General features: G+C 40.3%; 1 protein-coding gene across 1 annotated transcript in view; it reads left to right on the top strand.

Annotated features, from left to right (window-relative positions):
* Nucleotides 1-18,635, top strand: part of rsrc2 (arginine/serine-rich coiled-coil 2) — a 33,289-nt gene extending 14,654 nt beyond the window's left edge. Inside the window, exons 7-11 of the mRNA XM_078554128.1 lie at nucleotides 978-1,060; nucleotides 2,189-2,230; nucleotides 4,871-5,094; nucleotides 14,705-14,794; nucleotides 17,874-18,635. Of these exons, the coding sequence (XP_078410254.1) occupies nucleotides 978-1,060; nucleotides 2,189-2,230; nucleotides 4,871-5,094; nucleotides 14,705-14,794; nucleotides 17,874-18,056 (622 nt within the window). The 3' untranslated portion in view covers nucleotides 18,057-18,635. The remainder of the gene's footprint in view (nucleotides 1-977; nucleotides 1,061-2,188; nucleotides 2,231-4,870; nucleotides 5,095-14,704; nucleotides 14,795-17,873) is intronic.
* The last annotated feature ends 3,786 nt before the right edge of the window (nucleotides 18,636-22,421 follow it).

The following is a 22,421-nucleotide window of genomic DNA, read 5'->3' on the forward strand; positions in this document are numbered from 1 at the left end:
CACTTTACAAATAAGTGCATACTGGCTGCAGTGATGCTGAACTTATTTTAAAATTACCTGTTCTATTGAGTTCGCATTGCATCAGTGTTTTCGTATATAGCGATTTCATTGTAGAATTATTTGCACTAAGTTATCTGTCAGCGTCTGTGCAGCTTGTGATCTGACTTAGCTGAGACGGCTGCTCAAGCCTTGAAGCCAGCCAACTTATTCAGTATTTTCTATTCATTAGTTAATTTGTAAGAATTTAATATGATCAGTTTTCCATTTAATAGCTGCAGCTTTACTGAAAAGTATTATCTGTTTTGGCACCTCTATTCAGAAGTGTACCGGTAAGAAGTTAAATTTAGATTAGTGTTGATTATGAAATATGAATTCTGTTTCACAAAGTACATTGACTGCAGCTTAGAGGCACTGTAGCTGCTTTTCTTGTGCATATTGTAAAGGTCAGCTTTCACAGGCAAACTCCTGCTCCTTAGAATTGAAACATGCCCATATACACACATTAATCCGAGAGTGTACCTCATGGGGCAACAATGAACCCCAACTCTATGGAAGTACACCCTAGAAAAACAAATAACTACTACACACTTCTAATTTCTATGTCTGGCCAAATAACACTGACGGCCCATATATCTTGCTGTGAATTGAATCAGATTAATCTTGGGCCAGTATCCATGTTGCGAAGTTGATGCATGCAACTGGACATTCATGAAGTATTTGACTTTCCTGGCTCAGTTGCCTAGCAAAACAAATCTTTTGCAGGCAAGGATTGTCAATCCCCAACCATCCCTGCATGGTCTGGAAATATTTAACTAAAAATATAACTCACTCGCCAAGTTAAATAAAAATAGTGCTAAGCCTTATCTGAAGCATGCAATGATAACTATGGAAGAGAATTGTTCCGATGCCAAGACAAAAATGTAGACGTGTTAGCAGTCAAAATAATAATTGGTAATTTCTAATTCTTTGAATCCCAGGCTTGAAAGAGCAAAGAAGCTTCAAGAGCAAAAAGAAAAAGAGCTACTGGAGAAACAGAAAGTGGAACAACCAGATGTTGCAGGTAATTCTTAATTCATGCAATTAATTACCAAATGTATATATGCTAATTTTAAGGTCCACAGACTAATTCAAGTAGAAATGAAAAATTACATGGAAATAAATATAAAGCTTTCATATCTAAGTGATATTTATGGAATATTGGTTGAGTTATCAGTCTCTTGTGTTTGAGATGGGGAAGCGAGGATGTTTGTGCACTGCAATTTAAAATTTGCAGAAAATCAGTTTCCACTTCACTGCAACAATTGGCACCTAAAGCAGTTACTTTGGCAGATTGGCTTCATAGTACACTTGAAATTTGAAAGCAAACTCCCCTGTAGTTGTAGGCTTCATGGCAGGAATGAAATCCCATCACTGGGGTGTATCTCTGGCTTCCAGGAAAATAAATGACAAACAGGGCTTTTCTGCAGCAATCCATATCATGGCACTTTGATGTCATTGGAGTTGTAAATCAGCTTTGGAATTGGGGGGCACAGTGTGCCAGTGTGGATTGTTCTTTGCTTTTCTTTGTGCAATATAATTAAAAGAAGAAAATAATATCGATATAATTGCACAATTATTCCTGTAGAATTTTTGCTACATATAGTTGTATCATGTTTAAAAATTGTAGCCATGGCTTTTATACTACTGCCAATTAATTCCCAACCATCGGTCATGAAAGAAGTATTTGAACATGGAATTTAAGCATGAGATTTTGTGTTACCTAATACTGTGATACTTCATGAAATATAATAAATAGATGAGTCTATAAGTAATGTAGTAGGAAACATTCATCCTTGGTTTTGATTGTTAATTATAATTTATTTCATCATTAATATTTGCATTTTGCACTTCCCAGTTCCCATTCTTTACAAAACAATTTAAAATTGGAGTCTGAAAGTAGTAAAATATAAACATTGTCACTAATTTAGAGATAATTTGCAGTCCTCTGGTCATGTGAGACAAGAGAAGTAACATGTTAACCTTGGAGCAATAAATACTAGAATATCACCTCATAGTGTTCCTTGATAATTGTTACATATAACCAAAATGTGCATGCAAAACAGAAACTGCAGTAATATTTAAAATTAGATTTTGAAAAAACAAAGTTGATGAATACTATTGAAAAATAAGCACTATTTATTTTCAACAGATACAACAAATGGATCACTTGTAAGTGTCAACCAGCCAACAGGTAGGAAACTTAATATCTGTTAGCAAAATATATCATTTTGCAATCACGTTTGCATTTAATTTCAAAATACTCCAGTTGCCTGAGCTTCTTATATGCAATTAATCTTTTAGTTTTAACTTGTAAGGGAGCTGTTATTTGAGTGCAAAACTCACAGCCAGATGCATTGGTGTTATTTTGTTTTTTGTCTTAGCATTTTCTTTAAGTCAAGTTTTTAAACAGTGGGTCAGGAATACTTGTCACTGTGCACCAATGCTCCTCACTACCAGTTCCATCTTCAGCTCTTGGCTGATGCTGATGCTACCTAGTTCGAATTTCAAGATTATGCCACCATCCCCTAGGTTCATCCATTAGAGGAAATAGTTTCTACGTCTACCTTGGCAAACCCCTTTATAATTTTAGAGACTTCATTTAGATCATTCCTCAACTTTCTAAATTTAAAATACAAACCAATTAATGCAACCTACCTTCCTTGTAAGTCAACCCTTTAAATCCCAGTATAAGTCATTGTATCTGCCCTTTACCCTCTTCTAAGGTCAGTATATCTTTCCTGCAATTTGGTGCCTAAAACTGAATTCAGTAATCCACATGGGGTCAGTACAAGGTTCTGTGCAACTGAAGCATCACTGCTTTACTTTTGCATTCCAACTTCTTTGAATTAAAGGCCAACATTCCATTAGTCTTTTTGTGCCTGTTCACTAGCTTTTCGTTGTCTGTGCACATGAGCATCTAAATCCCTTAGCTCCCTTTTTAAATTCATTCTCAGGATGTGGGTATTGATGGCATGGTCAGCACTTGCTGCCAATGCCAAGTTGATGGTCACGGTATCCATCTGGTGAAAGTGTTCCCAAACTACTGTATAGGAATTCCAGGATTTTGACTCAAGCACTGAAGGAACAGAAATACATGTCCATGTCAGGATGGTGTGTGATTTGGAGGTGTTAGTGTTCCCATGTACTTGCCACCCTTGTACTTAACAGAGGTGACCGGTTTGTTTGGTGTTGTCAAGGAAACTGTGGCATGGTGCTGCAGTGTATCCTGTAGATAATGTACGCTGCAGCTGCAGCATGATGAAGTGGATGATTAGATTATTGGATGAGGTACCAGTCAAATTGACTGACTGATCTATCCTGGATGGTGTCAAGCATTGAGTGTTGTTGCAGCTTCACCAATTCAAGCAAGTGGGAAAGTAATCCATCACACACCTGATATGTTCCTTGTAGCTGGTAGAGAGACTTAGAGGAGTTAGGAGATGACCCAGTCTCTGGTGGGCTCTATTTAACAAGACATTTGTATGGTTGGATAAGTTCAGTTACTAAGAAGTAGTGATCTCATGCTTTAGATGTTGATGATGGAGAATCCGTTGGTGACAATGCCACTGACTCAGGGGAGATGGTCAGGCTATCTCTGGCTCGAGATGATAATTGCCATTCGTCTAGTGTGAATGTTATCAGTCCAAGCCTGGATATGGTCTAGGTTGTGATGGATTGCTTCATTATGTGACAAATTATGAATGGAGCTGAACATTTCTGAAATCATCAGCAAACATCACTTCTAATCTTGTGATGGGGGAGGATCAGTGATGAAGCAGCTGAAGATGTTGTGGTACAGGACACTTCTGAGAAAAATAAAAACAAAATGCTGGAAAAACTCAGGTCTGGCAGCATCTGTGGAGATAGAAACAGAGCTAACGTTTCAAGTCCGTAAAACTCCTTCAGAGTTAAAGAAAAGTAGAAATGTGATGGATTTTATACCGTTTAAGAGGGGGTGGAGCAAAATAGAAGGTCTGGGATAGGTGGGAACTCATGAGAGATTGACAAAGTTGTCATGAACACAAGACAAAGGGAGTGTTAATGGTAGTGTAATAGACTAAAGAATGTGCTGATAGTGGCATAACGATAAGATAGCAGAATGTAGTAATAGCAGAACAAGGATTGGCGCTCTGTGAAAGCACAGAATAGAAGCAAGTGACAGATGGCCCTGTGTGGTGGGGGGTCGGGGGAGGTTTGGGGAAAAGGGTTTTTAAAATGAATGAATGAATAAATAAATAAATAAAAATAATAACAAATTGGATTAAAGAAGGGGTAAAGATGGAGGAGAGTTCGTGGTCTGAAGTTGTTGAACTCAAAAGTCCAGAAGGCTGTAATGTGCCTAATTGAAAGATGAGGTGCTGTTCCTCCAGTTTGCATTGGGCTTCACTGGAACATTGCAGCAGGCCAAGGATGGACATGTGGGCCTGAGAGTAAGATGGTATGTTGAAATAGCAAGCAACAGGAAGGCCTGGGTCATGCTTGCGGACTGAGCGAAGGTGTTCCGCAAAGTGGTCACCTAGTCTATTCTGAGAAACCCTTTCAGCAATAGTCTGGGACTTAAGAAGATCAGTTTCCAGCAACCTTCATTATCTCTTAGATCAGGTGTGACTCCAGCCAATGGAGAGTTTAACTCCTCAGTTACATTGGCTTTAGTTTTACTCAGATCGGTGACACACAGTTGTCAAATGCTGCCTTGATATCAGGAGCAGTCACTCTGATTTCCCCTCTTAACCATATTCAGTTAATTCTACTTGATATATGCAGGTATTTGAGCTATTCAGAGTTGAGTTTGTCTGAACAAATATATATATATTTCTTATGTTCTTAACAGTCAGTAGTGGATCAGTTCTCAATGTTGCTGCTCTTCTGGCATCTGGTACTCAAGTTACACCTCAGATTGCAATGGCTGCACAAATGGCAGCACTCCAAGCCAAGGCACTGGCTGAAACTGGTATAGCTGTGCCTAGTTACTACAACCCAACTGCCGTCAACCCAATGAAGTTTGCAGAGCAAGAGAAGAAACGTAAACTTCTCTGGCAGAACAAGAAGGAAGGGGTGAGTTTGAATATAAGTTCTACTAGGTACATCAGTGCTGCACTGATGCTGTATGGCTTTCTGTGTTATACAAGATTTTAATACAAATATTAGTTCATTTTTACGCATGCACTCTTTTTTTCAGATTTTCCATTCTCTACCCAATCTCACAACTGTTGTGCTTAATTTCATCATTCACCTAGCTTGATGGATTGCCTCCTCATTCCCAGGAATCTGCTATTACCATTTCTACTGGCTCTGAGAAAATTTGCCCATCCTTATATTATTTTTGTTCTGTAAATGTGGAAGAATTTTGATTTGTTTCTTACTCGCTGGAATCACAAAGCAATACAAAGTGTTTTCCTTCTGTGATTAGTTTAATCCTGAATCAGGAAATTTACTCTTGCTACACAAAATACAAATTCTGTTCAAAACAGGCTTTAGTTTTAAATTTGATTCTCTTGCATCATGTATCTGTTAAGTGGGGAAGATCAATGTCTTAGGACTGGAAGTAAAAGAAACTCCAAGCTTGCAAGTGTTACCAAATCAAGTGAGACTGTAAACAACACATAATAGCTGATTAAATAATAACTCAGGTGGCTAATTCCAGCTATGAGAAGAGGATACAGGAGCTAAGAAATATATTTAAATTGGTGAAGAGAAGACTCAGATAAAAAAACAGAAACATTCACTTCCTAAATCGCACTGACAAAATAAACAATATATTTAACAAGGTCACTGATTCTACAGCAAGATAGTGGTGAAAGGATTTTAAATTTAACTGCTGTACACATGGGATGGTTACTGTGTTTAAATAAATGTTATGGGAACAGTGGGGGCTTAGTGTATCAGCAAGTTGAGATTTGGAAAAATAGCTGGAGAAAAATTTGATGAAGGTTATAAGTTTTTTTAAAAATTCATTCACGGGATGTGGGCTTCGCCAGCTGGGCCAGCATTTATTGCCCATCCCTAGTTGCCCTTGAGAAGATGGTGGTGAGCTGCTGTCTTGAACCGCTGCAGTCCTTGTGGTGTAGGTACACCCACAGTGCTGTTAGGGAGTTCCAGGATTTTGACCCAGCAACAGTGAAAGAATGACAATATTTTTCCAAGTCAGGATAGTGAGTGACTTGGAGGGGAACTTCCAGGTGGTGGTGTTCCCATCTATCTGCTGCCCTTGTCCTTCTAGATGGTGGTGGTCGTGGGTTTGGAAGGTGTGTCCAAGGAGCCTTGTTGAATTCCTGCAGTGCATCTTGTAGATGGTACACACTGCTGCTACTGTGCATCAGTGGTGGGGGGTGTGAATGTTTGTGGATGTGGTGCCAATCAAGCGGGCTTCTTTGTCCAGGATGGTGTCAGGCTTCTTGAGTGTGGGAACTGCACTCATCAAGGCAAGTGGGGAGGGTGGAATTCCATCACACTCCTGACTTGTGCCTTGTAGATGGTGGACAGGCTTTGGGGAGTCAGGAGGTGAGTTACTCATGTCGCAGGATTCCTAGTCTCTGACTGCTCTTGTAGCCACAGTATTTATATGGCTAGTCCAGTTCAGTTTCTGATCAATGGTAACCCCAAGGATGTTGATGGTCATGCCATTGAACGTCAAGGGGCAATGTTAGATTCTCTCTTGTTGGAGATGGTCGTTGTCTGACACTTGTGTGGCACTAATGTTACTTGCCACTTGTCAGCCCAAGCCTGGGTATTATCCAGGTCTTGCCTCATTTGGACATGGGCTGCTTCAGTATCTGAGAAGTCGCAAATGGTGCTGGACGTTGTACAATCATCAGTGAACATCCCCACTTCTGACCTTATGATGGAAGGAAGGTCATTGATGAAGCAGCTGAAGATGGTTGGGTCTTGGACACTACTCTGAGGAACTCCTGCAGTGATGTCCTGGAGCTGAAATATCTGACCTCCAACAACCACAACCATCTTCCTTTGTGCTAGGTATGACTCCAACCAGTGGAGAGTTTCCCCCCTGATTCCCATTGATTCCAGTTTTGTTATGGCTCCTTGATGCCATACTCGGTCAAATGCAGCTTCGATGTCAAGGGCAGTCATTCTCACCTCGCCTCGGGAGTTCAGCTCTTTTGTCCATGTTTGAACCAAGACTGTAATGAGGTGAGGAGCTAGTGGCCCTGATGGAACCCAAACTGGGCATCAGTGAGTAATTTATTGCTAAGCGAGTGCTGCTTGATAGCACTGTTGATAATCCCTACCGTTACTTCACTGATGATTGAGAATGGACTGGGTGTGGTAATTGGCTGGGTTGGACTTGTGCTGCTTTTTGTGTATGGGACATACCTGGGCAATTTTCCATATTGCATTTAGATACCGGTGTTGTAGCTTTACTGGAACAGCTTGGGTAGGGGCAGGGCAAGTTCTGGAGCACAAGTCTTCAGTACTATTGCCGGAATATTGTCAGGGCCCATAGCCTTTGCAGTATCCAGTGCTTTCTTGCCATTTCTTGATATCACATGGAGTGAATTGAATTGGCTGAAGATTGGCATCTGTGATGCTGGGACCTCCTGTGGAGGCCGAGATGGATCATCCACTTGGCACTTCTGGCCGAAGATTGTGGCAAATGCTTCAGCCTTATCTTTTGCGCTGATGTGCTGGCTGCCCCCATCATTGAGGATGGGGATATTTGTGGAGCCGCCTCCTCCAATGTATTGTTTAATTGCCCACCACTATTTGCGACTGGATGTGGCAGGACTGCAGAACTTAGGTCTGATCCATTGGCTGTGGAACTCCCTCTCCTGTCTATCACTTGTTGCTTATGCTGTTTGGCATGCAGATAGTCCTGTGTTGTAGCTTCACCAGCTTGACACTTCATGTTTAGGTATGCCTGGTGCTGCTCCTGGCATGCCCTTCTACACTCTTCATCGAACCAGGTTTGATCCCCTGGCTTGATGGTAATGGGTAGAGTGGGGTATATGTTGGGCCACGAGGTTACAGATTGTGTTCAAGTACAATTCTGTTGCTGCTGATGGCCCACATCGTCTCCTGGATGCCCAATCTTGAGTTGCTAGATCTGTTCAAAATCTATCCCATTTAGCACGATGGTAGTGCCACACAACACGATGGAGGGTATTATCAATGTGAAGGTGGCACTTCATCTCCACAATTGTGCAGTGGTCACTCCTACCAATACTATCATGGACAGATGCAGGCAGGTTGGTGAGGTATGTTTATCTGTCTTGTTGGTTCCCTCACCACAATCCGCAGACCCAGTCTAGCAGCTATATCCTTTAGGACTTCGCCAGCTTGGTCAGTAGTGGTGCTACTGAGCCAATCTTGGTGATGGACATTGAAGTCTCCCACCCAGAGTACGTTCTGCGCCCTTGCCACCCTCTGTGCCTCCTCCAAAAGGTGTTCAACATGGAGGAGCACTGATTCATCGGTTGAGGCAGTACGTGGTAATCAGCAGGAGGTTTCCTTGCCCATGTTTGATCTGATGCCATGAGACCTCATGGGGTCCGGAGTCGATGTTTGAGGACTCCCAGGGCAACTACCTCCCGCCTGCATACCATTGCGCTGCCATCTCTGCTGGGCCTCTCCTGCCAGTGAGACAGGACATACCCAGGAGTGGTGATGGTGGTGTCTGGGACATTTTCTGTAAGATATGGTTCCATGAAGATGACTGTCAGGCTGTTGCTTGACTAGTCTGTCAGACAGCTCTCCCAATTTTGGCACTAGCCCACAGATGTTAGTAAGGAGGACTAAGGGTCAACAGGGTGAGTTGGCCGTTGATGCCAGGTGGTTTCATTCCTTTTTTGAGACTTTGTAGTGGTTTGATACGACTGCGTGGCTCGCTAGGCCATTTTCAGAGGGCATTTAAGAGTCAACCTTCATTGCTGTAGGCCAGACCAGGTAAGGACAGCAGATTTCCTTCCTTAAAGGATATTAGTGAACCAGATGGGTTTTTACAACAATCGACTATGGTTTCATGGTCATCATTAGACTTTTAATTCAAATTCCACCATCTGCCATGGTGGGATTTGAACCCGGGTCCCCAGAGCATTACCCTGGGTCTCTGGATTACTAGTCCAGTCCAGTGACAATGCCACTACACCATCGCCTCCCCAGCAACTATTATGCAATTTTAACATTTCTGAGAACCAGGAAAATTCAAGTGGAAAAGAATGAATAACTCCACGCAATTTTTTCCAGAAATCGTGATTTGACCACTACAAATATAGGTCACTAAAGTTAGTTACATAGGATTATATAGTATATAAGGCACAGAAATGGGCCATTCAGCCCAACCAGTCCATGTTGGTGTTCATGCTTTTATGCTCCACTTGAGTCTCCTCCCGCTTTTTCTCTCATTAATCTACCATTGTAACCATCTATTCTCTTCTCCCTCAAATGCTTGTCTATAAGACCATAAGATGTAGGAGCAGAAGTAGGCCATTCGGCCGATTGAGTCTGCTCCGCCATGCAATGAGATCATGTCTAGCTTCCCTTTAAATGCATCTATATGACTTGCTTCAACTACTCCCCGTGGTAGCAAGTTCTGTATTCTTAATGCTCTTTGGGTGAGGAAATTTCTTCTGAATTCCGTATTAGATTTCTTATTGACTATCTTATTTTAGTGACCTCTAGTTATGCTCTTCCCCAGAAGAGGAGATATTCTCTCCATATCCATTCTATCAAAACCTTTCGTAGTTTTAAAGACCTCCATTAAGTCACCCCTCAGCCTTCATTTTTCAAGAGAAAAGAGACTCAATCTGCCAATCCTTTCCCGATATGTATACCCACCCATTTCTGATATCATCCTGAAAATCATCTTTGTACCATCTCCAATACCTCCATGTCCTGCACCTGAACTGCACACTATTATTATGTTTAGCCTAACCAAGTTACGATGCAGGTTCAGCATAACTTCCCTACTTTTTAATTCTATTCCTCCAGAAGTAAAGTATAATGCTTGGTATGCTTCTTTTAATAGCCGCAGATAAAAATTCTGTTTCTGAGAAAGAGTTGATCCATGATGTAGTGTATTTTTATAATGTAGAGTACAGTGACAATTAGTTAGAAAAGTTGAGAAAAAAGTCCATTTGAAGTATAAACAAAATGCTGGAAAAACTGAGGGTCAGCAAAAACAGTGTTACATTTCAGACCTAAGATCTTTTCACCGGAACTGGAAAATGCTACTACGTAATATACTGCGCTAATGAAAGCGTGAGCATGAAATGCAACTTTTACAGTCGGAAGTAAGGAGGAAAAACATGTAAACATAAGAAATAGGGGCAGGAATAGGCCATTCGGTCCCTCAAGCCTGCTCTGCCATTCAGCTAGATTATTGCTGATTTTTACCTCAACGCCATTTCCTGCACTATCCCCATATCCCTTGATATCTTTAACCTAGTAATCTATCAATCTCTGTCTTGAATATGCTCAATGACAGCCCCCACAGCCCTCTGGAGTAGAGAATTCCAAAGATTCACTACCCTCTGAAGAAATTCCTCCTCATCTCAGTCCTAAATGGCCTACCTCGTTTTCTAGTGTCTCTCCTGGTTCTGGAGCCCCCATCAAGGGAAAAGATTTTTTCTGCATCTAAAATAAAAACAAAATACTGCAGATGCCGGAAATCTGAAATATAAACAGAAAGCGCTGGAAAATCTCAGCAGGTCTGGCAGCATCTGTGGAGAGAGAAACAAGAGTCATATTGGATTCAAAATGTTAGCTCTGTTTCCCTCTCCACAGATGCTGCCAGACCTGCTGAGTTTTTCCAGCACTTTGTTTTTATTTTCTGCATCCTTCCTGTTGAGTCCTATAAGAATTTTGTATGCTTCAATGAGATCACCTCTCATTCTTCTAAACCCTAGAGAATGTAAACCCAGTCTCCTCAATCACTCTAATCAGTTTTGTCAAACATGATTTCCCTTTCATAAATCCACGTTGACTCTGCCCAGTTCTACCATTATTTGATTATATCCTTTATAATAAACTCTCGCATTTTCCCAACTACTGATGTCAGGCTAACAGGTTTTGTAGTTCCCTGTTTTCTCTCTCCCTCCTTTCTTAAATAGTGGGGTTACATTTGCTACCTTCCAACCTGCAGAAACCATTCAGAACCTATAGAATTTTGGAAGTTGACCACCAACACATCCACTATCTCTAGAACCTCATCTTTCAACACTGGGATGTAGATCATCAGGTGAAGGGGATTTATCAACTTCAGTCCCATTAATTTCTCCAGTACTTTTTTTCACTAATACTAATTTCTTTCAGTTCCTCATTCTCGCTAGTCCCTTAGTTTTTTAGTATTCCTAGGAAGTTTTGTATCTTCCTCTGTGAAAAGTTAATCAAGGGCAACTGGCACTGCTTTGTTAAAGGCAATGCATTTAAAAGTGTTCTTTTGAAGAATTTATCAGTTGACTAGCTAAAAAGAATGCATTGTGGGTGTGTAATAGCTTTTCTGAAGTTGTTTGATAAGATGCCCCACAAGTGGCTTGTTAGAATTCAGGGACATGGTTTAGGAGAAAGTGTAGCAGCATGGTTAGGAAGTTGGTTGACAGAAAAGAAACTGAGGATAATTTATTGTTACTTGGACTGGAAAAGGGTTGGAAGTGGTGTAACCAATGGGTGTGTGTTTATTTCACGTTTATTCTTGGCAAAAGTAGATGACTTGGACTTGGGTGTAGGGAAGACAATCTCAAAATTTGCTAACATCAGGTAGAAAGTTTGATCATGAAACAGGATCTAAATAATTTAAGAAAGATAATAGACCTGTCAGCAAAATGAACAGGCAGGTGGCAGATATGGAATAAGTATAAGGTGATAATTTGGGGTGAAAAAAAGAAGAAATGAGACATTGTGAGGTTCAGCTATGAAATTCTATGAAAGAGCCAGTGGGTTTTATAAATGAGGCACAGAGTCCAAGAGTTAAAGCAGTAAATCTAAATACATACAAAACACTTGTTGACCTAATGGGGAGTTAAAACGAAGTGTACTGTTCAAGTTAAGTAGGGTTGGAGGGTGAGGAGATAATTGGACCATGAAAGAAAGATGGAGAAGTGAGAAGCACAAGGATAGTTGGTGAGGAAGTAGGAGATTTAAGGCAGACGTGTAAAGAGAATGGTCAATTACTGGACTAGATGCCATAATTCTACTCATTAGGTGAGAGGTGCATATGCTAATTCATGTTCAGGTTGCTGTGATATCGGGTTATGGTAGCAGAATTCTTTTGTGGGAGAATTCAGCTCTAGGTATATGTTGTTTCTCATCTGGGATGGGAGGGGTTCCGTACCAGGTGCTATTTGGCACTCTATAAAGGTAGCCACCTTTTTTTAAAAAAAAATTTCTTTTATTCAGGGCTCAGGTGCAGTTCGAGCAACCTTAACCCATCAATTAATCAACAATGGTTTACTTTTGGGTACTGTTCATGGTGAGTACAGTCAGGTTGGCACATCATTTTAGGTGGAACTCCAATGAATTCAGTTGTATTAGAATATGAAAACGACCTACATTTACAATACAGGTTCAATTTTGGCACTGGGTAACACTTTAAATATCTAAAAGATTGATCAAATCTTAGCTGGAATCCATATGCAGTTTTGGATGCTCTAAAATAGGCTATTATAGCCATAGACTCACTGGAATGATATGAGGGGTGGGAAATTGTCGTTACGAGGTAAAATGAGATATTAGACTATTTCTAGCAGAGCGAGAGACCAAGAGGAGAATAAATAGAGGTTTTTAAAATTATGAAGTTTTGATCATGAACAGAGAAAGACTTTCTTTTGGTTGGGAGTCAGTGATGAGGGGTTATAAAAATTATAGGATGACACAGCACAGAAGGTGGTGATTTGGCCCATTGAGTCTGAACAGGCTCTTTGAAAGAGCCATCCATTTAATCCCATTCCCCAGCCCCTTCCCCATATCCCTGCAAAATTTTTCCCTTTGAGTATTTATAAAAATTTCCTTTCAAATGTTACTGAACTGGTTTCTGACTCTCTTCCAGGCAGTGAATTCCAGGTCGTTACATTTGACTACAATTTTTAAAATAAAATTCTCATGTCACATTGGGTTCTTTTCCCAGTCACCTTAAAATTGTCTTCCGGTTGCCAACCTTTCTGCCCCTGGAAAGTTTATTCCTATTTACTCTATCAAAAATCTTCACGATTTTGAACACTTTGAAATCTCCTGTTAACCTTTTCTGTTCTAGGAACAGCAATACCTGCTTCTTCAGTCTCCATGTAATTAAAGTCCCACAAGGAGGGAGGCAGTGGCATAGTGGTATTGCCACTGGACCGGTATTCCAGAGACCGAGCGTAATGCTTTGGGGACCCGGGTTCGAATCCCACCACGGCAGCGGGTGAAATTTGAATTCAATAAAAATCTGGAATTAAAAGTCTGAAGATGTTGATAGTTGTAAAAACCCATCTGGTTCACTAATCCCCTTTAGGGAAGGAAATCTGCTGTCTTTGTCTGGCCTACATGTGATTCCAGACCCACAGCCATGTGGTTGACAAGTGTGATGTCCAGAAATGTGATCCAGTGATTTATAAATGTTTAGCTTGCTTCATGCTCTGTTTATAAAGCCTATGCTTTTTAAACGGTGCTGCCATCTTTAAAGATTTATTCACATGCATCCCAGGTCCCTCTGTTAGTTTATATTACCTCTCCTCAGTGTACCTGTCAAAATGAGGTACTTCATGTTTCTCTGCATTTAATCATACCTGCCTTATGTCTGGTCATTTGGCCAGTCTGTCTCTGTCCTCCATGAGTTTGTCACTGTCTTCCTCACCGATGGCTTACATTTCTAAGTTCTGTGTTACCTGCAAACTCTGAAATTATGCCCATGTATAAACAAATCCAATTCTCTGGCACATTTCAAAATTAGCAATTTAAAATGATCAAGAGTAAGGAGAGGGCTTAGGAGAAATTTATTTACAAAGAGAGTATGGAATGCTCTGCTTCCCTTTGTTTTTAAGGGAAAGTTGGATAAATATTTGAAATGGAGAATGATGCAAATATATGAGTAGATAACTCAACAATTAAGATTAGTGTTAAACTTAACTAGTACAGACACAGTAGGCTCTGAATAGTCCCTTCATGTTCTGTGAATATCACTGGTTCTACAGGAAGGTTTTGGGATGCAGAACAAATATTCCATTAAATAAATTACTTTTATTTTAACCAGATAGTGCAAATCTCCTATGAGAAATCAAACAAAATAATTCTAATGTAAAAAAAACTAGGAAATGGTGTTAAGACAGGAAGAGCAAAGTTTTTTGCTAAAAATATTATATGGTGGCAGATTAATAGTATTACAAATATCAAGAATCTATATGAAAGTGTAAATTAGTTTGACTTTGTGTCAGTTGTGATAAATTGCACCAGCAGATTTGCTGTATTACAGCACAAAGCAAACTGCAGTTTGTTTTAGGCTGCTACAGTATCATGGTAAACCTCAAGAACAACACTCCTGACCACAAATTAATTGTAAGCAGCACCAAGATGATCTAGTTATCTATTTAATTTTACTATTTTTCTATCTAATGACCTATCCTTCTTAGTCTTTCTTTCTGTAAGATTTTAAATTGTTGACTTGTGTTTATCTTTCTCCAAGTCAGTTTTATGTACCTGTAGTGGATTTTCACATGTCTCTTCTGTTCTATTCAAGGATAAGTCACAGACTGCAGAATTATGGGAAAAGCTAAATTTTGGTAACAAGGACCAAAATGTTAAATTCCGAAAATTAATGGGCATCAAGGTGAGTTGTGTTAAGAACAGTAACAGTAGAACATCATTTTTCTTTTGTGAATTTTTAAAAATGTCACTGATGAGAACAAAATAAAATAGCAAGTTGATTCCTGGAAAACATTAATGCTGTTAGAATGAAATAATGTATATCTGCTACAGTGGATGGTTTTTGAGTTAAAGCTATTTGAGCATTGCAGCCACTTATGATAAATATCACTTGAACCAAGTGGCTGTGGGAAGAAATTCTACACCTTGGTGGGCAAAAAGGGATTGGACTTACCTCTTAGTTAAATTGTATTCCAAAGTCCTCGAGTCCGTTGCCACCTTCCATATCTATTCATCTTTTCTGGAACAGGTCTCCACCCCTGCCACTGTACTGAAATGGCTGTTATCAATGTCATAAGTTACATCTTATGTGACTCACGAAGGGAAACCATCTCTCCTCATCCTTCTTGACCTTCACGAAGGGAAACCATCCCTCCTCATCCTTCTTGACCCATCTGTCACTTTTGACATGGTTGACTACACCATCCTCCTCCAATGCCTCTTCGCTGTTATACATCTGGGTGGGGTGGTTCTCACTTAGTTCCATTCCCAATGTATCCAGAGTATCATTTGCAGTGGCTTCTCTTCCTGCTCCTCCACGATTACCCCCCCCACCCCCCCATCCAAGGATCTATGCTTGACCCCATCCTAATTCTCAAATACATGCTGCCCCTTGGGGGCATCATTTGAACAGTAAAAGTACAGCATTAGTTTTCACATGTGTGCTGACAACACCCAGTTGTACCTTGCCATGACCTCTCTTGACTCCTCCATGTTGCTAAATTATCAGATTGCTTATTCAACTTTGAGGACTGAATGAGCAGTAATCTTCTCCAATTAAATATCAGGAAGAAACCTTTGTTTTTGGTGCTGCTCCAAACTCTGTTCCCTAGGTACCAAAGCCATTATTCTCCCTCGCAAAACTCTTTAAGACGATAATGCCAACTGTTACTGCAAACGACAGAATAGTGCAACACTCAAGAGAATCACAGTTGGTTTCTTTTAAATAGTTTAAAATATATTACTCGAGGGAATTTAAAATTATACGAACTAACTGTAGAATCTGTTCGCAACCTTTGGTATCATATTTGACCCCAAGATGAGCTTCCAAGCCCATATTTGCAACATTACTAAGATCACCCATTTCCACCTCTGTATTGTTGCTCAACTTCAGCCCTGTCTCAGCTCATTTGTTGCTGAAACCGCATTTGTGCCTTTGTTACCTCTGGGCTTGACTATTCCAACGCATTCCTGGCTGGTCACCAAAATTCTACTGTCCCTAAAATTCTGCTGCCCATGTCTTGCACCATGCCATGTTCAGCTACCACCCCTGTGCTCACTAGCCTGTGTTAGCTCCTGGTCAATCAACATCTTAATTTTACAATTCTCATATCTTGTTTTCAAATCCCTCGCATGTCCTCGTCCTTCCCTATCTCTATAATTTCCTACAGCCCTTCGTGATGCCTACACTAATCTAATCCTGGCCTCTTGAGCATCCCTGACTTTAAATCGCTTCACATTGATGGCTGCGCATTCAGTTGCCTAAGCCATAAACTCTGGAATTCCTTCCTTATGCGCCTCTACCTCGCTTTCCTCCTTTTAAGACACTCCTTAAAACCTACATCTTTGACTAAGCTTTTGATCATCTTACCTCCTTATGCATCTCAGTGTCATATTTTGTTTCATAATGCTCCAGCGAAATGCCTAGAGACTTTTAAGTTGTTGTTCAAGGTGATGCAGCTTCCTGCCTCTTCCATCCATTGTACAACACTTAATATGGGATCCTGGTGTTCAAATGGAAAACTCACCTGTAGAAGGAAAGTCTCTTAAAATTCACATTTATACTTTATTGAAGAGCCAAAACAATACAATTTTTATATTCCTTCAATCAAGGATCATCCTGAATGACTGTCATTAATTGGCAGTGAACTACTCCACTTCAAAGCCAGACCCGGCAGTGGATGGCTAAAGCTGTTGCCTGAAACCTTGAGACCAATTTCTGCAAGTTCGATGGAATGTGAATGCAGATTCTACAGCTAGTTCCTATAGTTTTAAATTTCCTTGAGTAATATATTTTAAACTATTTGAAAGAAACCAACTGTGATCCTCTTCTGAATGTTGCAGTGTTCTGCAGTTTGCAGTAACAGTTGGCATTTTATACAGCTTATCACGACTGGCTTTTCACCTAGTCAGCTAGATATTGAAGAATGAGAAAGAAGTAACAGTTGAACATGTCCTAAGTGGGCATACTGTAAACCAACGGAGGACTGCATGCTCAGTTGTTAATTTTATTCAGGAACAAGACCAATAAATTTTTGAACACCAAGGAGATCTAGGGATATGTAGAGAGGATGGGAAAGTGCAGTTGAGGTAGGAGGTCAGCTACAGTCTTAGTGAATGACAGAGCAGGCTTGATGGGCTATGTGGCCTATCCTTCCTTGATGGGCTGGGTTGTCATATTTGAGTAGAATGGGCCCATATTCTCCGAAGTTTAGAATAATGAGTGGTGTTCTCATTGGGCCGTATAAAATTCTTGGTGGGCTTGATAGTGTGGATACTGAGAGGCTGTTTTCCTTGGCTGGAGTGTCCAGAACTAGAGGTTGATCATTTAGGGCTGAGATGAGAAGTATCTTCATTCAGAGAGTTGAAAATCTTTGAAATTCTCTACACTAGAGGACTGCATGCTCAGTTGTTAATTTTATTCAGGAACAAGACCAATAAATTTTTGGACACCAAGGAGATCTAGGGATATGTAGATAGGATGGGAAAGTGCAGTTGAGGTAGGAGGTCAGCTACAGTCTTGGTGAATGACAGAGCAGGCTTGATGGGCTGTGTGGCCTATCCTTCCTTCCTAAGTTATTGTGAACCAATATTAAAAAATGCCCATGAAAAGGTCTGTGGCCCACAGTGTCATCAGCTGAAAAATGTTGTAGCAATCTGAAGGTAAGTCTGCCTTGTGTTACACAACTTGTAACTGTCAAAACACATTGAGAGGCCTGAATTGTCTGGATGTGTTATTTTATTGTAATTATTTTATTTTGAAGGATGAGGAAGAGATAGGAACCCCAATACCAAATCCTGATGAAAGTTTCAAAACTCTAAAGCAGCAGGAAGAAGTATTCAGGAACTTGGATGCTCAGTATGAGATGGCACGATCACAAACGCACACACAAAGAGGCATGGGCCTGGGTTTCTCCTCTTCGATGAGAGGAATGGACGCAATTTAAGAACAAACATTGTACTTGTGCTTAAGCACGTGATTTTTTTTATATCGTCTTCGTCCATGTTGGAGATTTAAAGCTTCATCTTGACTTTCACTTTCCCATTTACTGAAAAAGCTAGCAATCTAGCTTGCATGGTTGTTGCAATGCAAAATAATTTATTAAAAAGGTTTTGATTGTAAAGATAACTGGGTGTATCAACAATCATACTGTGATAGTTACTCTTCCTAAACATTGGGACTTCATTGAAGAAAGAGTTGATGGCAATGTTTTGCAACTAGGAAAAGGAAGTTCTATCATATCTTTTTTTCTTTTTATGTGTTTGAAGTGATGTACGCAGACTGGATTCAAACAGCCCAATGTCATTCATATTTTGTTGTAATACTTCATGTTGCTGTATTATGTGATTGCTTTTGTACTAAAACTTGTACAGTTATTTTCATCTTTTGAAATGCAAATGATGAATGTGTAGTTGTAAATTAGGATTTAGTTTGTATGTAAGTACTTATTCCAGTGCTGAAAAGCACTTTATAGTGCACTGTTCATTATCAAGCTTTCTGGACAATAAATGGATGATTTTCAAAACAGGCACTAATTTAATGAGATCAGGAATGCTCTGTGACCATGACCAGAATTCTATCACCAACAGATATGTTGTATGCAAGTTAAGAGGTTATCCTTTCCTACCCACTTCTCAGTCTCATCATTTTGACCAAGCTTTCAGACATCCCTAACAATTGAACCATGGCTCAGTATTTCTTCAGACTTTTTTGCCTTCTGTAAAGCATCTTAGGATGTTATATAAATGTTAGTTATAGAATAGCCTGCCAAAAGTCACAGTCTAGGCTAACATATTTGGGAGTTAATGTTATAGTTTCCATCCTTACAGCAATCCCCCTGCCAGACCTTCAGCAAATGAGGGAAAAAATGGTAAGAAAAATTTCCATTTGTATAGCACCTTTCCTGACCTCTGCATTTCCCAAAGCAATTTATACCCAACAAAGCACTTTGGGAGCTTTGTCACCCTTGTATGAAATTGGGCCTGTCAATTTCTGCAAAATATGCTGTTTGAGAGAGCCATGTCAAAATGATCAGATAATCTTTAGTGATATTTGAGGGATGAATAGGCAAGACAATGGGGATAGCTTCCTTGCTGTTCAGAATAGTTGAATGGGATCTTTTATCTCCAGCTGAGAGAACAGGCAGAGCCTCGGTTTAATATCTTATCTGAAAGATGCCACTACTGACAGTGCAAATGATGGCTAACAATGCTTTGACATGCTTGAGAGCTATTGCAGTCTACAATTCCTGCAATATCTGTGATTCTAAAATAAGATCTAAGGAATCATTCAAAGATGGGTGGGAAAGCAGGAAGAATGAACATACTGGATAAGATTCATGGTGAGAAAGACTGTACCAACATTGGCGCATCTATTTACCTATTATTGGTGCACATTCAGTGCATCATTGCTATTCAGTAGTTATAGATACAAGTCCAGGCTTACAATGATTGGTGAGATATTGCAGGACTGCTGTCATCCATGGTACTACATGCCCACAAAATCAATAGCATAAAAATAACCTGCATAGAGGGTTGAATTTGTGGTGGAAAGAAACCAACTGAATTGTTTCTTGAAATGGTCCTTTGAAAATTAAATACTGAAACACCCAGTAGCCCTTACAAGTGTTGAATGCCTGCAGATTGTCTCCACAATATTCAAAGCACTAATTCTCAACAGAAACCAAAGCTGCTCCTGGAGTCAGTGATACTTCCATGACATAGGGAGGGAGAACAATGAACCAAAATATGTCTGTATAAGAAAGAAGTTATACGAAGAACATCTGAGTAGTTTTGTTTCTAAAAATAGTAGATGGCAGGAGGATAGCTAGTTTTTCCTTTCAAGTGGTTGTACACAAACAACCAGAATGACTAAAGTTAATTGCAGGAGAACAATATGTGAGTGTGGTTAAGCAAAAGGAGACTCGTCTTTCGTGTCTGAAGACATCTGAGAGATTCCTCTGCTTTTCCCTGTTATCTAGCTTACCTGCTCATCGTATGTTCATATAACATTTACATTATTTAGAAACTACAGATAATGTAAGAGCATTAAAAACAGCATGGAGCTTCACTAACAGCAAAGATGTTAAAAGACAGTGAGTAAAACTGAACTATGCAGATCTGTAAGATTACTGACTTGTGATATGGGTGCTACAATTGATGGAGCGCTTTTGAGCCTGGCAAAAATAGCAATTTGTAGGTCCAGGATGGGTGAGTTACTCCTAGTTGCCTGCCTCTCTTCTGTGCCCTTATCTGTGCCTGGGTGAACCTGGAGAGAGGCGGCTGTGGGAGTCAGTGGACTTAAGAGACGAGATAGAAAAAAGTCAGTACAGTGGGGTAGAAACAAGCTAAAATGATAGGTCTACCAGGGCAGACCTGTTTGTGGATCTTGAGATAAGTGGCCTTTTTGGGGGTGGAGGATTATTTGGTTGGAAGCTCTGGTGCAATGGCTTGATATACCAGTATGCTTGATGCCTTCAATACCATAAGGTATAGAGTGTTTCCTAGACAATTGTGTTAGAATTTAATTGAGAAGGTTCCTTTTGCTTTTGTTTCAAACTTTTTTTGGCTTTTAGTTTGATTGAACCATATGTTTCTCACAGTGGTATATAAGCATCACTTATGATAATTCTTTTTTTGGTGACCTTGGGCATTCCAGTGTAACCCTTACAAGAGCAAAATACTGCAGATGCTGGAAATCAATTAAAAATAGAAAATGTTGGAAGTACTCAGCAGGTCAGGCATCTGTGAAGAGAGAAACAGAGTTAACATTTCAGGTTGGTGACATTTCATCAGAACTGGGAAATGTTACAAATAGTTTTAAGGTTGAGATTTTATGCAAGTGAAAGGGGGAGGGGTTTAAAAAAGAGTAAAAGAGAAGGTCTGTGATAAGGTGAAAGACAGAAGAGATTAAATGACATGGGTTGGCAGTACAAGGCCAATGGAGCGGTAATGGGACAAACAAGATGTGCCCAGAGGAGGTGTGAATAGCAGAAATTGATTAGCTGTCCCTGAAAGGGGCAAAAAAACAGGACTATAAAACCAAAGCCTGCAAAGAAAAAGGAAACAAAATGGGGGCAGAGGTTACGGTCTGATGTTGTTGAACTCAATGTCAAATCCAGAAGTCTATAACATGCCCAGATGAAATGCTGTCCCCCAAGCTCGTGTTGATCTTCACTGAACAATGCAAGAAGCCAAGGACAGAGAGCAAAGTGGAGAATTAAAATGATAGGTGACCAACAGCTCAGCCTCAAGCTTGCAGACTAAATGGAGGTGTTCTACAAAGCGGTCACCCAATCTGCATTTGGTCTCTCCAACATAAGAGCAGACTATTGTGCATGAATATCATAAATTAAATTGGGTGCATGTAAATCGCTGTTTCACCTGGATGGAGTGTTTGGGGCCTTGGATGGTGATAGAGGAGGTAAAAGAGCAGGTATGCATCTCCTGCATTTGCATGGAAAGGTGCTATGAGAAGGGGAGAGATTGTTGAAGGTGATTGAAGAGTGAATCAAGGTGTTGTAGAGGGAATGTTTCCTTTGGAATGCTGATAGGAGAGGGGAAGTTCTGTTTGGTGTTGCTGAAGATGGCAGAAATGACAGCGGGTGATGGGTGGAAGGTGAGGACAAGCATAATCCTATCATGGGTCTGAGAGGGAGGGGAAAGAGTGAAAGCAGAAAAGTGGGAAATGGGACAAACATGTTCAAGAGCCATGTCAATCACAGTGGGGAATCCTTAGTTGAAAAAGGAAGACATCAGAAGTGCTGGTATGGAAGGTTACATCATCAGAAGAGATGAAATGGAGAAACTAGGGAAATGGAATGGAAGCAAGGTGTGAGAAAATGTAGTCAAGGCAGCGGACTTAATAAGAGACTAGAAAGAAGTCAGTACAGTGGGGTAGGAACAGGCTAAAATTATAGGTCTACCACGGCAGTCATGTTTGTGGATCTTGGGAAGGAGATAGAGGCAGCCTTTTTGGGACTGGAGGATTATCTGGTTGGAAGCCCTGGTGCAATGTCTTGATATTCCGTAGTGGGGCAATATCTGGGGAACTAAGAGAAAGTGTTGGTGTTTGGCTCAACAAGGTAGAGGTTGGTTTGCCAGACAACAGATTTGATTAAAATGTTAGGAATGGAGAACAAGAGTGCAGCAAGTTTGGAGGGAGGCAGGTTAGAGTGAGTGAGAGGAGCAGAGAAATTGAGATGGCTTATGATCAAGAGGGATACATACTATTATTGTACTTTTTTAATATTAGTGTGAAAGACAAATAATATGTAAACGTAAGATGACAATTTAAGATGCAATTCATGGAT

This window comes from Cetorhinus maximus, chromosome 12 (assembly GCF_964194155.1).
Source record: "Cetorhinus maximus chromosome 12, sCetMax3.hap1.1, whole genome shotgun sequence".
NCBI classification, from domain to species: Eukaryota; Metazoa; Chordata; class Chondrichthyes; order Lamniformes; family Cetorhinidae; genus Cetorhinus; species Cetorhinus maximus.